The 17,366-nt window shown below is 48.6% G+C and overlaps 1 protein-coding gene across 1 annotated transcript in view; it reads right to left on the minus strand.

The window, feature by feature from the left end:
• Nucleotides 1-15,070, minus strand: part of Ift43 (intraflagellar transport 43) — a 73,073-nt gene extending 58,003 nt beyond the window's left edge. Inside the window, exons 1-2 of the mRNA XM_052185366.1 lie at nucleotides 15,006-15,070; nucleotides 12,241-12,354 (exon numbers count right to left, since the gene is read on the minus strand). Coding sequence (XP_052041326.1) covers nucleotides 12,241-12,354; nucleotides 15,006-15,059 — 168 coding nt within the window. The 5' untranslated portion in view covers nucleotides 15,060-15,070. The remainder of the gene's footprint in view (nucleotides 1-12,240; nucleotides 12,355-15,005) is intronic.
• Nucleotides 15,071-17,366: the final 2,296 nt, after the last annotated feature.

Genomic DNA, 17,366 nt, shown 5'->3' on the forward strand with positions numbered 1-17,366 from the left:
TATGCTCTATCTTTGTCAATAAAGATGGGTGAGCTTTTATTGTCAACTTGACAGAGCCTAGAGTGACCTGGGAAGAGGAAACCTCAGCTGAGGAACTGCTTGGATCAGACTGGCCTGTGGTCATGGCTGTGGGCGTCTTGGTTGATTGTAGGAGACTTAGCCCACCGTGGGCGGCACCATTCCTAGGTAGGGGGGCCCAGGTAATGCGAGAAAGTTGGCTGAGCATGGATGGGTAAGAGGAGCCAGAGGAGAGAGAGCAGCATGCCTCCATGGCTCTGCCCTGACGTCCCTCACGGGTGGACTATGACCTGGAGGTGTAAGGGGGAAACACATCTTCTCCTTCCCAAAGTTCTTTTAGTCAATGTTTTACCACAGCAACACAAAGTAGCTAATTCGCTGACATAGGCTTTTGGCTGCCTCTCCACTAGCAGTTTCATTTGAAACCACCTGTAACCTCACAGCTTCCTGAGTTTCAAGGGACAATGACCTTGCTGCTTTTGACACTCCAGTTAGAACCTGGAACTGGTCCATATCCACTCTGAAATATCTAACTACTGTGTACTATAATGCCACTGATAAATTTTCTTTAAAAAAAAACAAAAAACAAAAAACAAAAAACTTAAGTACAAAAGGGGAGGGGCTTGTTTTGCTTTTGTTTATTTGTTTACAGCTAATTATATGAGAGGCATTCAGGTACCAGAAATTGTAAACACATCCTGGGAAAGCCTGAAGCTTAGAACTGGCCTTGGCTCTGCTACACGCTCTCCTATGACTGCTCCAACTGTCTCCAGGCGTCTCCCTGCCAACACACTCGCTATCCACTATTCTCCAATATAGCTGCCAGCTTCTCTTCCTAGAAAACAAAGTCAATAACATCTTTCTCTGCTCCACACCTCTGTGTGGTCCCCACAGCATACAGAAAAAGCCCCAACTTTCCTACATGAAACATAAGACCTGTGTGCTGGCTGATCTTATGTCACTTGACACACAAACTAGAGTTGTCTGGGTGGGGGAAACACTAATGAAGAAAACGCCTCTGTATGATCAGGCTGTAGCTAGGTCGGTCTGTAGAGCATTTTCTTAATTAGTGATCGATGGAGGAGGGCCCAGTCCATTGTGGGAGGAAGCATCTCCGGGCGGGCAGTCCTGGGTTTATAAGAAAGTAGGCTGAGCAAGCCATGGAGACCAAGTCAGTAAGCGGCACCCCTCCAAGGCCTCTGCCTCAGCTCCTGCATCCATGTTCCTGCCCTGCTGGAGTTCCTGTCCTGAGTTATCTGATGGTCAACAGGGATCTAGAAGTATAAGCCAAATAAACCCTTTCCTCCCCAACTTGCTTTTTTGTCCTGGTGTTTCGTCACAGCAATAGAAAGGCTAAGACAGCCTGTAGTCAAACACACGACAGTGCTCCCCACGTGGCCTTCTGCCCTTTCCACATCAGCAGACTGCTGTTCATTCACTTGTGTGCAGACCAGAGTCACCTCCTTTCTGAGGCCTTCACTAACTCCCAGGAGCCTGTGCTGCCTCTGTGATCTGGGCTCTGCTGTAACTGCCACATCCTCATCACTAAGTGCGTGGTTCTCAGCTACAATGTGTTAGCTTGATAGTTTTTGTACTAGAAAGTGCATATTAAATGTAAGATGAGTGAATGAAATTCTACTATATATTCTATAGAAATACTACTATATATTCAATAGAACTATATTTTAAAACTTCACATATAGTCATATATGTGCATATATGTATATACATATATGGCTCAGCAAAATGGCTCAGTGAGTTAGAGACACTACAGAGCCTGAAGACTTGATTGAGTTTGAGGTCCAGGACCCATATGGCAGAAGGAGAAAACTGCCTCCCACAAGTTGTCTTCTGATCTCTACATGCATGCTGTGAGGCCCGTGCCACCATCCCCACCCACAAAATAAATAAATAAATTTTAAAATATTGTCATGTGCCTGCACATGCGTGCGTGCGTTGCACATGCGTGCGTGCGCGCGTTCTCTCTCTCTCTCTCTCTCTCTCTCTCTCTCTCTCTCTCTCTCTCTCTCTCACACACACACACACACACACACACACACACACACACACGGTGGGGAGCAGTGTGAGAGATTCTCCATAACCACTGGTTAAAAGACAACCTAGAAAGGGGGCACCAGAATGAGAGAAACTGGGGAGATAGAAAGAAAACAAGGGGAGGCCAAGCAGGGAAGAACGGAACTGAGAGAGATGCCGGTGGGGATAAGGCGGCTTCTCGCTCAGTGGAGAATGCACACACGTCAAAATCTACTTGCTGGGTTCTCCCAGAAAGCTCCCACTGAACCCACTTAGGGTGTGGCTTTGTCCAGTCACCACAGCCCTCTGACAGATCCCTCTCCAGAATCTGTAGCAGCGCCCTATAGCTGGGTCCAGTGAACTGCCTTCCTGGACACTTTGGGGGTATGGCGCCCTGCCGAGCCCGGCCTCCTTTCTGACTCTCCCTTACCTTGGCTTGCACACACCCCAGATACCTGTCCCCCCCCCCTCTGGTCACTCAACAACTTTCTCTAGGCTGTGGCTTACCTACGTGTTCTTTAACTGGGGGATGTCTTGGCCTCTGCCTGTCCCTCAGCTTGCCAGGGGCTGCTTCTCTTCTGAGCCTACAACCTCCCTCACTGAGGGAGGGTGCTTCCCCTCACCACCTGAATGTGAGTGACACCAGCCCAGAGCCTGGCACAGCAAGGCACCAAAGCATCCTGCAGGTACCTCAGACTGGCGTGCCTCTACGGAACACAAAGCCCTCCTATGTGTCTCCTCTGTTCCTTTAACCAGAGCCAGCAAGAGAGGGCAGCAAGCACTAGCTCTGAGGCCAGGGGAAGCATAGCAGAAACATCTGGAGTTTACAGTGGTGGGAGAACAGGCCTAAATAATTACAAACTAGATATACACTGGGAGAGGAGAAAAGTCAAAGAACATTATAATCGTATGATGAGGAGACCCGTTTTAAAAGAGTCAACATGCAACTTGAACCCAAAGAATACTAATAGACGAGCGGGGTTTGGCACTGGGGAGATAGCTCGGTTGGTAAGGCTGCCTGCTGTGTGAGCAGTGGACGTGGGTTTGAATCCCCAGCGCCCAAGCACTAAAGCCAGGCATGGCTGTGTATGACTACAGCCCTCAGGTCAGCAATGGCGACTGGCAGACCTGGGAGCTCACTGCAAGCAGCCCAATCAAAATAAGTTTCAGGTTCAATGAGAGACCTTATCTCAAGGGAACGAAGGCTTAGAGAGATAAGGAAGACACTTGACACCTTCCTTTGGCCTCTGCATGGGAACCTGCATCTACTTGGAGGTGTGAGCACACGTGCAAAGATGAATGTTAACTACCTTGTTCTGTGGAGCGACTGCATCTGGGGGAGGGAGGCATAGGTAGAGAACCACACAAGTTAAAAGAAGAGTTCAGCTCTCCTGTAACAGGTGACAGCTACCTGAGGGGAGGCCAGATCGGCATAAAGACCAATCTGAGGTGGTCAAGTGTGAGTAACACATGTGCGAGCACACACACCTACACAGACACACACATGCACACACAAGCACACACCACACACAAAGGGGTTTTACTCTGTACCACTGACTAGTGTGGAACACCCTATGTAAACCAGACTGACCTCAAACTTAAAGCAATCCTCCTGCCTGAGCCTCCTGAGTACTGGGACTTTAGGCATGAGCTACAACACCCAGTTAGATTTTTTTTTTTTTTAATTTTCTGATAACAACGGGTATCTATTAAGAGAAAATGCTTTTCTGAGGTACTGGGATAGAACCTGGGGTTTGGGCACACACAGGGAAGGGTGGGAAAGAACCCTCTCAAGGCTATTCCCACTCCTCCCACGGACCGAGGTAACACTGCAGTGGCTCAAACCATTTTTCTCCTCCTATTCTGTTGGCCTCATAGAATGCTATTTGGAGCCAAGGCTTCCGAGGAGCCGGCTTTGGAATCCCTGCCTAAACAGAAGTCAGCTCTCATTACAACACAAGCATCATTACCAAGACAATCCTCACCAACCAAGAAACGATTTCTGAGCACGAGCCAGCCGTCCACTTATTCCTAAAGGAGCCAAACCAGCGTCAGCGTTACAGCGGTTAGGCCCACCTCAAAGGTTTCTAGACCATCTGACACAAGTATGGGGAGAAAGTACAATGGGAAGGGGGTAAGTTTCAAATCTAAAGGTACTGGTAACCCCCAGCACAGGTCCAACTTGCCACACTCTGTGCCCACCTCCAGAGCGCCCATCCCTCTCCATGAGAAATCTTCCTTTCTCTTCTGGAGTTAACTGAATCTCAGCTCAAACTGGGACTTCTTCCTGGAGTCTTTCTGGGTGCCCTGAGACTGAGCCTCATAGCTAGTCTCTGTTTCTGTCTCTCTGTCTCTCTGTTTCTGTCTCTCTGTCTCTCTGTCTCTGTTTCTGTCTCTCTGTCTCTCTGTCTCTCTCTGCAGGTTCCCAGACCAAGGTTTGGGAAGACAGAGACCATGGATATACAAGTATACAAGGACCTGGCACACAAAGCTTTCAATCCAGTTTCATCAGTGAATGAATGAATGAATGTTAGCTTTTATCCAAGGCCCTACCCCTAACCCCCCACCCCATCACCAAGGTCACTCCTGCCCTCCTCCTTTCCTCCCATGCTCTCAGAACTACTAAAGGATGTGTCAACAGCTGAGGATTATTCTTTGGAAAGTAGACAGGCACTAGAAAATAACTGACCAATAGTTTGGTCAGGCATGTTCACAAAGGAGACAAAATGGGTCTCCAGTGACAGGTTCTCTCCAAAGAGTTCCCATCCACTCTTTTGTTTTGTTTTGCTTTATTTGTTTTGGGGAGACTGCCCTATGGATCAGTTACTTCTGTCAAAGATGAACACCTCTGGCTCTTGACTAGAACTGCAAATTTATGAAAAGTTGATAGCAGGATCCCATTCTCATGACTCAGATAAATGTCCACAGTAACAGCTGCCTGTGTCAGACACTGCGTCCTCTCGGCTGACCCAGGGGCGCTGTGAGATAAGGTCCACCACTATGTCTGCTCCGCAGACCAAGAAGCAGGCTTCGTGTGATCAAGGACCTTGCACAGAGATACACATAGCAAATGGCAGAGCTGGGATCAGAGGCAAAACGACAATCCCCACCTTTCAGACAGATAACGGCAGCAGACGGTTTTCTGACATAACGGACTAAGCCTCTGGTAAGTACTTCTGCCTTAACACAGATGGAGAAGAGAACTGTAAGGAGCTTGGGGAGCACCAGGCTCCATCGTGACACATGGATGAAGCCAAGAAGACAGAGCCACGCCCCACGGCAGCCAGAAAGCTTTGAACCAACGCAGAGGCAGGGATGGAGATGCCGCTCCCGAATCATGAGTTTTCCCCTGACATGACACTCCCGCCCACATGACAGCCAGGCTCGGGGATGGGTCAGTGATGTGCATCTGCCCACACAGAGGGACAGCGAAACCCAGGCATCCAAAGCATGACATAAATATGAAGTGTGGAGAACGCATTCCTTGTGAACAGCTCCACATCAAATTCCCTGCATCCCTGCTTGGCGACGTTATTAGAGCCATCATCCCGCCCAGCCGATTGGAGAAGAGGCTACGAAAAAGGCTGAAAAATGTGACCAATCATGAGAGTTATTTTTGTGAGAAAGTAGAAAAATGTCACCAAAAAGGGTCAGTAGATAACCCCATTGGGCTGAAAATAACTACCCTGCTGGCAGACCAGTCAGGAACCAGGCAGAGGGCAAGGGACGTAATGCAAAGAGCCTCGGGAGCACTGGCCGCGTGAGGTGGCTGGGCATGAGGAAATTGGCCTAATTTGGGAACATGAGTCCAGCAGCATTTCTCGGATTCCTGGGCAGGATTCTGGCTAGCTTTGAGCTCTGTGTCCTCGGGAGAAACAGGGAGGGCATGTGGGGGGAAAAGGAACAGCTGGGATTCTAACTCTGCTCCCCACTGCTAGACCAGTGACTGGGACCAAAGGAGGACTCACTGGCTCTGCAGAAGGCTCCAGGACAACCTCCCCCCCCCCACACACACATACACTCCTGGCCTCTCTGCTCTGTCCTAAAGCCCCTTCTCCACAGGGAGGTCTGTATACACACCTGTAGGGCAGGTTAGGAGGGGGGCTCAGCATAGCTGGCTACAGGCTCTGGAGGAGGCCTCTCCAGTCCTGAGGTGATGACAACTACTTTAAGAGGTACCTTGAGGCTTTTACAGGTTGCTGCACAGACTTAGCAGACAGGTAGCAACTGTTACCACAGCGGCTCTGATCTCTATCTACAAAAAAAAAAAAAAAAGCTACCTTACATAAGCATGGGAGACGCACATCCGTGGCTAAACCAGCCCTGGAGTGTTTTTGCTGAAGACTACTTTTGCCCAAACTCAGCATAACATAACCGGATGGCCCAGGGCTTTTCTCAAAGGAGTTATGTAAGAATCCTTTGAATCAGAAGAACGGCTTGTCGGGGAGAGACACCCACTTCCAACTACCACGGCTACTTTTCCTCAGACACGCCATAGGATCAGAGGGCCTCCAGCGAAGCCCCCTCCTAATCTAAATTCCTGACAACTGGATTTGCTAACTGAACTAAGCACACACCTGACCCAAGTCTGACTTGTGAACAGCTCTTTCTCCCACGCTCCCCGCCCCCCACGATGGTCCTGAGCCTTCCCAGGGTGCCATTTCTTGGAGGTTCCGCTGCTAGATGCTGCCTCGCCTACTCTGCTTGCATTGCCCGACTGGATCTTCACAGCAGCCCTAAAAAAGCAGGCCCACATTTGGTAACGTGCTTAAGTGCATGCCACACAGGCCTGAGGACCCATGTTCAGTCCCCAGCGTGGCACCCGCATGAAAGTCAGGTACCAAAGTGTGGCTCACATCTGTAAACATCAGCAGGGCGAGGAAGTGAGGAGAGACATTCAGATCCCTGGGGATTACTGGCCAGGCTGCCTGGCTGGCTTGACAAGGCCCAGCGAGAGTTTAGGGAGAGACCATGTCCCAAAACAAGATGGAGCGTGATCAGGGAAGACAGCTGATCAGCATCAACCTCCGGCATACAGATGCTCACGTCAACAAGTCCATACATCATACACAGAGTCAGACAGACAGACAGACAAACAATATGGCACAATCCCAATGGACTCCATGCCAGTAAAATGACAAAGGAGCTCAACTTTCTGTTAATTAAGGAAGACCAGGCAGCTGTGTATTCTCTGAAATCTGAAGAAAGACCAGGTGAACCAAAAGACCTTCCATCCTCTCTTGGCGGCATGGGCCTCGGTTCTAGCATTTGGGGAGAAAGCCCCTAAATGGTGACCCAAATGGCAGGGGGGAGAAGACAACCAGGGGGAGAGTTCACCAGGCAACTCACTTAGGCACACAGGGACACAGTGTCAATGTGTCACTGGGACACAGGACAATGCCTTCTGGAGCCCCACACAACTGTAAGGAGTTAAGATAGGAATGTGGGGAAGGGAGCTAGACAAAAACAGAATTCTTGCCTTTCTTATCCCAGTCCATTTAAAAATTTTATGTAAATTCTAATTTTTTTTTTTTAATTTTTTGAGACAGGGTTTCTCTGCATCCTTGGCTTCGAACTTTTTGAGATCTGCCTGCCTCTGCCTCCCAAATCCTGAGAATAAAGGCGTGCAGGTGCACCACCAATGCCCAGCTAAAAATTCTAATTTTGAACATTCATTTACTTTGTATCAATATCTCCCGTCTGTATTTGGTGTCTGTATCTGTCTCTGTGTATCAACATCTCCTGTCTGTATCTCTGTGTCTGTATCTGTCTCCTGTCTCTGTGTATCAACATCTCCGGTCTGTATTCGGTGTCTGTATCTGTCTCTGTGTATCAACATCTCCTGTCTGTATTAGGTGTCTGTATCTGTCTCTGTGTATCAACATCTCCCGTCTGTATTCGGTGTCTGTATCTGTCTCTGTAGGTTGGTGGAGACCAAAACTGTTGGTACCACTTGCAGTCCCTGACCTGTTCCTACCTTAGGTTTGGAGACAGGGTCTCTCACGGAACCTCGAGCTCACTGGTAAGCCCCAGGGACCCTCCTGTGCCCACCTCCTAGTGCGAGGTTACACCACCACTGAGCCTTGGCCTTCCTGTGGGGGAGGAGGTCTACACAGATCTCCTCGTGCTCACACACGTGCGATGCTCTGAAAATGAATGGCCACCACAGATTCTTATGTCTGAATACCTGGCCCTCAGCTGGTGCAACGTTTGGGAAGAGTCAGGAGCTGTGTGTGTCACGGAGAGGGGCTTTGAGGCTGCAAAAGATTCAAGTCATCTCCCTCCCCCCGCCTTTTTTTTTTTTTTTTGCCTCCTCAGGATGTGAGACTCTGGGGAGGGTGCAGGGCATATATGAAAGGGTCTGGCGAGAGAAAAGGAAGGGGGGAAATTATGTAATTATAATCTCAAAAGAAATTGTTTTTAGTATGAACTCAGCTGTTGCTCCAGCCCCATGCCTCTGAATCCGTCAGCCCCAAATAAACCCTTCCTCCATAAGCAGCTTTGGTCAGCAAGTTTTACCACACGACAGTAAAGCAACCACTAGTCACGGTGAGCAGCTTACTGGCTGAGTCAGCTCCTGGTGCCATCAGGTCCGCTCAAGACAGCCTACTCCACAGACATTCGGCCCCTCTCAGCAAGAAACACCAATGTCCCAGGATAAAAACTCCCCTAAAACTTGGAGTGGCAGCCATTAGACCCAATTCTGACTGTATGAGAAGCACTCAGGAGATAGGGAACGCTTTTGCTCCCAGCACTCAGAAATCAGAGGCAGAGAGATCTTTGTGAGTTTGGGGATAGCCTGGTCTACAGATTGAGTTTCCAGGACAGCCAAAAAACCCTATCTCGGGGGTGGGGTGGGGGAGTGAAAATAAAGCTCTCTTGAAAGCTAGGACAGTTGTAAAACTGTGTGCTGACCAATACAATGCAGCTACTCGCCTCCTCCCCAGTCCTCTGGCTACTGTTTCCTGATCAAAAGGGGACATCCAGGGGATACGCCCTGGACTCTTCCTGCCTAGAATGCTGATCTGACCCCTGAATGATAGTCAGCTGGAAACCGTGAGAACTAAAGCCACAAGCTTCCCACAGCACAGCAGGAAACTGGGATGGTCCAGGGACCACATCCCCTCAGTCCTCCACCAAACTCCTCCAAAGTCAGGCCAGAGGAGAGCATAGTCACATGTAGCCAAATCCAGGCTAACAGGGATGCCTGAAAATCATCTTCAAACAACACAAGTTAGAAACTCAGGAGGAAATGGGCACCACAGACCAAGAAAGTCTATAAGGGCACTAAAGGGAGGTGTGGCCAGGCGCAGGGGCACGTGCCTGCAAGGCCAGTACAAGAGAGGCTGAGACAGAAAGGCCAACCTGAGCTTCAGAGCAAAACTGTCTCAAAAACAAAGAAGCCAGCAAACAAAAAATAAGAAGTATTGGGGCTTGGTGGCGCACTCCTTTAATCCCAGCACTCAGGAGGCAGAAGCAGTCAGATCTCTGAGTTCCAGACCAGTCTGGTCTACAGAGTGAGTTCCAAGACAGCCAGGGCTATGGCAAACGAAAGAAGAGGAGAAGAGGAAGAGGAGGAGGAGGAAGAAGAGGAGGAGGTGGCAGCGGTGGCAGCAGTGGACACAGGCACGGAAAGAGAAGCATGTGCCTGTGATTCTAGCTGTTCAGGGTAGCAAGAGGGTGGCAAGTTCAAGGTCATCCTGGGCAAGTTAGTGAGATCATTTTATTGAAAGAGGAGAGGGAGGGAGGGAGGGAGGAGAGAGAAGAGAGAGGAGAAAAGAAAGAACTGCAGTCTTGCTCGGTGGTAAAGCACTTGTCTGACACATGCAAAGCCCTGGGTTCCGTCCCCAGCACAACACACAGAAAGACAGGCAGACAAATGGCAGTGAACTGGACAGGCCTAGGCCCCAGTACTCTGGCCAACTCCTGCCACACAGAAGTGCCAGGCAACTAGTCTCACTGGGAAGAGCTTCTGATTTCCCAGGGAAACCCCAAGTCCTAGTTTTTATATCAGGTTTCTCAATTTTATGAGTATTAACCAATTTTTTTTCCCCAAAGTTTAAGTGTATAAATCAAGCACAATGTAACTACAGCACAAGCACGAAGCCTCTGTGGATAAAGTGTTTACTCTACAGACCTGGGGATGTGAGTTCAATCCCCAGGGCCCATTGTGGAAGAAACCCAGGCACGGATGGCAGAGTGTGCCACCACAGGGGGCCTAACCACCCCACTGCATACCTTCAACAGAACGGCAGAGAACAAAGACTCGCCCACCCCTAACGGGCTGAACGAACGGGCGCTGCCACAGTGCCTTTTAGTTTACCAGGGTGCTTAAAGGCAGAGCTCACTTGATCCTCACAGTCATCTAATGGTACTGAGGTCGCCGTTTGACAAATGACAGAATGGAGGATTCCGGAGATTAGCGGACTTAAGATCCAAGCAATTAGAAGAGCCGGTGGCAAGCCCTGGGTCTCCCTGCTTCCACACCTTCCCCACCCCAACTCCACCGCCTTACGTTAAAATAACTATTTATTCAAAACTAATTCCTACTTAGCTCTACAGTAACAGCAGCCTGACAGTTCCCAGGTACCACACTTTCATTTTTAGGGATATCTCCACGGAATAAAGCTAATGAAGAGATAGAAATAAACATGTCAAGTAGTGTGCACAGAACGGGGTGTAAATGGGCACAAGTCCTGGATCTAATTTTAGAAACAGCTAAAAAAGTCTCACACAACCTGGCACGTATCTGGTCCTATGGGAGGCTGTCCAGGAAGCTTCAAACCCCATTGACCCAGGAAGGGGAGGGTGACATCCCAGAATCCTGCTGTGCACCCTGTTTCCAGGGGGACCTCTCAGAAAAAAATGCTGAGAACCAGAGCCAGTAATAGTTGTACACGCACACATAGGCTGTCAGCATTTCTTAGAAGATCTGGCCTTGCTGATCTATATCCCCCAGCATCAGGCAGCTCTAACGAGGTACCAGTTATCCCTTGACAGTGGCCACGTGACCTGTGAATGCCCTCCTGACCAAGGGTCTTCCTGCTGATGAGAGAAGGGTTAGCTGCCAGATTTTATGTGCTGGCACTGAGGTTTCAATAATCCCTCCTCAGGCTCACCCTTCAACAGCAAGAGGGAAAATGAAAGATGATGTGGACAGGGCCACATGAAGAGCTTAAGAAAGCCGTGACATCATTTCTGATGCCCACTTATGTGACCCGTGAGCTCAGCGTGTCTGTTTTATGTGCGCCGCCTGCATGGTCTGCCAGGCTCTCTGTAGAGCGAGCTGTCAAGAAGCCAGGTTTCCTACTGTCTGGTGACTCACTTCTAGTGGAGCAGAGAGACCTGGAAGACTACAGTCAGCAAATAGCCCGGCCTGCCCTAAGGTTGGTGGGTGCCGCGAAAGCAGGAGGCGGCAGCCCTAGGAAGACAGCCGACCAAGGTCAGGGAGACTCTGGAAAGGCAAAGACTGCACGAAGGACGAGGGCTGTGCAAACCCAACAGTGAAGAGTACTGTCCATGGATTCCCCACCCTTCACAAAGAAGCTGGATCATTCTCCTAAGGTTGAGGCCTTTTGGGAAAGTTTGCAGAAGGCAGAAGCAGCCCAGGCCCCTTCCTGGCGGGAACTGGAGGAGACAGTCAGTCACTGCTTACAGCAAACCTCCAGCTGTGTGATCCAACCTTTCAGCGCCAGGGAACCTTCCTGGACAGCTTCCCAGTGCCTGGCTTCAGATGGCACACAAAGCTCTCCAGAGCTGGGGTGTACTCATGTGGTAGAGTGTTTGCCTAGCATGCACAGAGCCCTCAGCCTGAGCCCAGGACCTGCGAACAACAGGGCAAGCACTCAGGAGATTCAGTAATTTAGGGTCATCCTCAGCTACACAGTAAGTTCCACACCACCCTGGGCTACTTGAGATAGCCTTTAAAGATAAAAATAAAAATAAAAATAAAAATTGTACACTGTGAATATGATAAAAAAAAAATCTCCAGAAGCCAGTATAGTTAGTCTCAAAGGGAAGATGGTCCCGGTAGGACAGATGTCCTCAAAGGGAACTTCCAAATCAAGACGTGGAAAGGCTGGCATCCCAAACAAATAGAGAACACCACAGCCCTGCTGGCTAAGGGTTCATTTATTGTTACAGAGCATTTGTCCACAACTTCCTGTTTGCTGTCTCGGCAGCACTCACCTCTCCAGTCTGAGCCAATGAGGAATTCTTGCTGTTGGAGCAATTCTCAGCCTGCATAGTCGTCGTCGTAGTCGTCGTCGTCTCCTGCTGAGCTCTGCGCCCCATCTTGGCCCCCTGAGAGACAGAGAGCACAGCTGATCAGAGTCATTTGAGGCCCCGTGGGGAAGACATACAGTAAGCCAGGACTGGAGTCTTATGGCATGGCAGAGAACAGGGTTTGAGTAGCATATATATGTTATATGAATATATATATCATATATATATATATGATATGTATATATGAATATGTCTCATGGATATATGAGAAAATACCCAAGTCAGCTCTATTTGGTGGAATAGGAAACACACAGGTTATTGATCATGAGATTTTCAACAGCCACAGTTAGATCAAAAGCAAAGTCACTATTCTGTCCATTACATACAGTCAGAAATGCAGCTAGCCTGGGCAGAGAGCTCAAGCTATACAGCTCAGAGCAGGTGGTAAAGGCTCCCACATTCCTAGGCAGGACTTGAGACCGCTAACAGACAGGCTTTAAGAGAGAATTCCTCAATTCTGTGGCGGCTGAGTAATCCAGACACCTCTTGCTCTGCCGGTGAGACGCACATCTAACAGGCATGGAGGGAGCCCCACCACAGGAATGCTGAGACAGCACCTCTGGAAACTAGGAGCAAGCACCCGGGATTCTGAGTCAACAGATGAGACATGTGCAGGTGTTCCCAAGTGGGTAAGGGGCCATGTCTCCAACGTTCCCCAGAACAAAAGAAAACTCTGAGGCACACTAGAGGGTACTGAAGAGTGTCTGTGCGATCATTTTGCTTAAAACAAAACAAAGCAAAGCCAGCATCAGCCTAGCATCTTCAGGTCTCATTACTGTGGCTCTGTTCCAGTCCAGATGGTGTGGACAAAGACTGAGGCCAACGCTGATTTATGAAAAAGGAAACCAAGGCCTAGGAAAGTGATTAAGTAGCAAAGTCTTTGTTCTAATTAAAGTCCTGTGTTTTTCCCACGTCCCATAACACCCCACTGAAAATCGATGTTGAGTCTTCTAAGAAAGGAGACAATGTTTTGAGGAGCCCCGCATTCAAACAAACAAACAATTAAACAAACAAAAACCACTAAAGCGGAATCTGGGCATCCCATTGCAGTCATCAACTTTTCAAGTTACAACGCCAATCTTTTCAAGTTTCAAGGGTAATGGGAACAATCTTTCTGATAATGCAGCTCATTTCCTTCCCTAGAAAGGGATCCTCTGGGGCTGGAGAGATGGCTCAGTGGTTAAGAGCACTGACTGCTCTTCCAGAGGTCCTGAGTCCAATTCCCAGCAACTACATGGTGGCTCACAACCATCTGTAATGGAATCCAATGCCCTCTTCTGGTGTGTCTGAAGACAGCTACAGTGTCCTCAGATACATAGATAAAGAAATCAAGAAATCAAGAAATCAAGAAAGAAAGAAAGAAAGAAAGAAAGAAAGAAAGAAAGAAAGAAAGAGAGAGAGAAAGGTATCCTCTTTTGTTTGTCCAAGTATCTGTTCCTACAGTAGTTACCCTAGACAAATATTAATGATCCTCTGTGTAAATGCTGTTGACAAGTGACTTCTCTAACAGCCGTTAAAGTTTGAGACCATCTGAAGACAACAACATTAAAATGACAACACAGAAAATCTGAGATCATGTATTTTAAGGGTAGTCTTTTTTTATTGTCCTTTTTCCTTCGACTAGGGCAGAGACCAGTGATGGCCTGTTCTGTACTAGCTATCTCTCCAGTGCCTAGAACAGTGCCTGATACACAGTAGGACTCACTACACATCTGCGGAAAGAATAAAAAAAAAGTCACTACAGTCACATTCGGGGTCCCCCCCCCAAAAAAAAAACGTTTGTGTGTCAGAAAGATCTGGTGGCCTAATGCCCTTAGCTTTTTAAAAGCCCTGCTCCATTCTCAAACAACTAGCTTCTGACCCCTTTACCTCCCTCCAACAGGTGCCTCTGTTATTCCTTTAAGGAAATAAGATGGCACCAAGGCCCTTCAAAACACCTGAGATTTTACACCAGAAACTAAGGATTGGCCAGGTGGCCCAATCGTTCAGTGATCTCCACCAATTTTAAAGGTTATCGAGACCTAGTAGGGACTGTGATGGTAAGAAAACACTAAATGTAGGTCTTTGATCAAGTTCTATTATCCACTGGCTGAACGCTGGTCAGAGGCTGGGAGAAACAACAGCGAAGGTCAGGAACTGAGGCAAATGCTTTCCACGAATTACCCCATTTCACCCGCACAGCAACAGTCTACGAGATGGAAGTCGATGATGATGTATTCTGGCTCATCAACAGTTCTGTTATCGAGTTATTCCCTCCCCTCGCTACACACCACACACACCACACACCACACACACACACACACAAAATCTGGCTCATCAACAGTTCTGTTATCGAGTTATTCCCTCCCCTCGCCACACCACACACACACACACAAACTGGAGTATTGATCTCCAATCCTGGGGGAGCAGAGAATTACAGAGAGCATGAAGAAAGGACATCTCCATCCAGCTCTCTTCCCAGCCTTTCAGAACTTCCGGGACTAGACTTCCCGGGAGAAAACCGCGGGGCGGGAGCGGGCGTGGTCGGGGCGGGGGCACACCCTCCGCTGAAGGGGGATTCGCACTCGGGCGGTTGGGCCCGGGTTTGTCCAGACTCCCGGCTTCTCAGAGAGCTGGACCATTTGTCCCACCCGCCGAACCGGACCCCAGCCCCCAGCATCGCTCCTCACGGAGGTAGCCGAGCTGCGACGTCTCTCCTCGCCCAGGTCCAGTAAATCGTCCATCACCGCGGCTGCTGATGTCACTTCCTGGAAACCGGCGTCTCCGCCGCGTCCCTAACAACGACTCCGCCCTTCCATCCCAGTGTTTAAAGAGTCCGCCTCACAGTTCCTAGGTCCTGTGTGTCATCTTCCAGTTGAAACCAAATCTTTCCTGCACCAACTTTGCTTGACTTCAGAAAACAAGACAGATCTCCGGATAGCAAGATCTGTTGCTCAGGAGAGCTTAGCCCTGGGGACTGCCTACATTTGTAACTCGGATTAAATAAATGCATTTGTGAGTGGAAGCACTGCCCTCCGTGATTATTCTGAGCCCTCACATGCACAATGAACAAAGGTCTTCAGAGTTACTGTTCAAGGATAGATGTGTGGTGCTATTTCCATTTGACGGATGAGTACAATTATAATAGTTTACAAAATGTATAATGACTCTCCAAGAAGCAGCGTATGTGATTTCTACCTTCAAGAGGTTTATTGAAAGCAGTCACACACGGTGATGCATACCTGTAATTCCAACACTCGGGAGGTTAGAGGCAGGAAATTTTTAGTTCGATATCATCCTCAGCTATATAGGGAATTTGGAAGGTGGGGCTAGGTTACATGAAACTCTGTCTTTGAAAACATAGTGTATATAGAGGCCAGATTAAAGTATCCAATACTCAAGTACTATTCACTTTTGAAAATATAAACCTAGCCAAGCATGATGACGGGGGCCACAATCCCAGCTTGCTTCAGAAGGATGAAGCCAGTGGATTATTTATGCCTAGGAACTGGACTCCAGTTTGGGCAACATGATGAGACTCCTTTTCAAAAGAAATAGAAAAGAAGGTCTATTACTGGGATTCTTACTTAATCTGAACAATCCCACAAAGTGGGTAGCAATGACTCCTCTAATCAGCAAGACAGATAGCTTGAAGAAAATAACTCCAGTCCTAGGTGCTCTGCCAGCCTTTGTAACACCATATGTTACTGCAGTGGCTTTCCAGCACGTGGTGGTTGCTAGCCAACCTCCTAGGCCTGCAGAAGGAGAGAGCCCACGGATTCCCAGCCCAGGAGGTAGTCAGGCCTAGTCTCCATTGATTCATTCCACACAAGATCCCTAAGTCAGCATCTCTGGCCAGTTCTTGACGTTGGTCACTGGGACCCACAGAAAATGGAATGCGGATCACCACAGTTTAAAAAACATTGGAAGGGCTGTCCCTAAAGCTTAATGACAAACATTGCTGAAGTGCCCAGCAAGTGACACTCAGCTCAAGGTTTCAGCCTCCCTCTTACTGAGTAAGACCAAGCATTTTCATGCCCAATGACACCGGCCTGTGAGTTGGAGGAATTGATTTCCCAGCCTAGCCTTGCTTGACCTCCGTTTCCTCTCTTGGAACGACCTTCAGGGATTTATTTCTTCTGAGATCCTCACTGGCTTCTCCGTGAGAATGTTTTGTTAGATTTTAATCAGATGGAACAATCATTGCCAAAAATCTAAGCCAGCTTCGATATAGGCACCAACTATTCCCTTGTTCCTTCTTCCTTGGCACCGGCTGTCCAAAAAGGGATTAATGTTTGCATTTTTCAACTTCTTGTAAACTCCCGCCCACTTCTACCCCCACTCCGAGAAAACAAAGGGTGAATGGTACTCACCCTGGGCAAAGAGAGTCCTCAGCAAGCAGGGGCTGGCAAATTACTGGAATCATTTAAGAAGTGTGTTTAAAACACAGCTGCTGTCAAGACATGAGTGAGAGATGGTGTGTAGCCCAGAAGTGAATTCCTTCCGTAGCCTTTCCTCCCATGTTGTAAAGATTTAGCCCAAGAGCCTCCACCTCTAGAGTCACCCATTTTAAATTTCAACACGACCCCCCACAAAGGGCCACCACAGTCCTCCTCCTCCCCTGCCCCACCCCCATAAATTTACATATGTCCTTACTGGTTTGCCATTTTCTGAATCCTGAAATGCAAATTCCATAAAAGCTTGTTCAGTGACTGGCCTCAGCTCCTAGAAATAGTGCAGGGCATGTAACAGACACCAAGGCTTCCCTCAGGGTGGAGAGATGGGCCAGCAGTCAAGAGCACACGCTGCTCTTGCAGAAGACAGGAGCTGGATCCCAGGCGCCTACGCTGGGTGCCTCCCAACCTTCTGTAACTCCAGCTCTGGAGGAATGGGCTACCTTTATCTGGCTTCCAAGGGTACCTGCACACAAGTTCACATGTCCACTTATGGACACACACACACACACACACACACACACTGATACACACATATACACAAAAAGAAAAAAGAAAAAAAAACTTTTCTTTCACTTTTTCTTTTTGAAAAATCGA

This window comes from Apodemus sylvaticus, chromosome 6 (assembly GCF_947179515.1).
Source record: "Apodemus sylvaticus chromosome 6, mApoSyl1.1, whole genome shotgun sequence".
NCBI classification, from domain to species: domain Eukaryota; kingdom Metazoa; phylum Chordata; class Mammalia; order Rodentia; family Muridae; genus Apodemus; species Apodemus sylvaticus.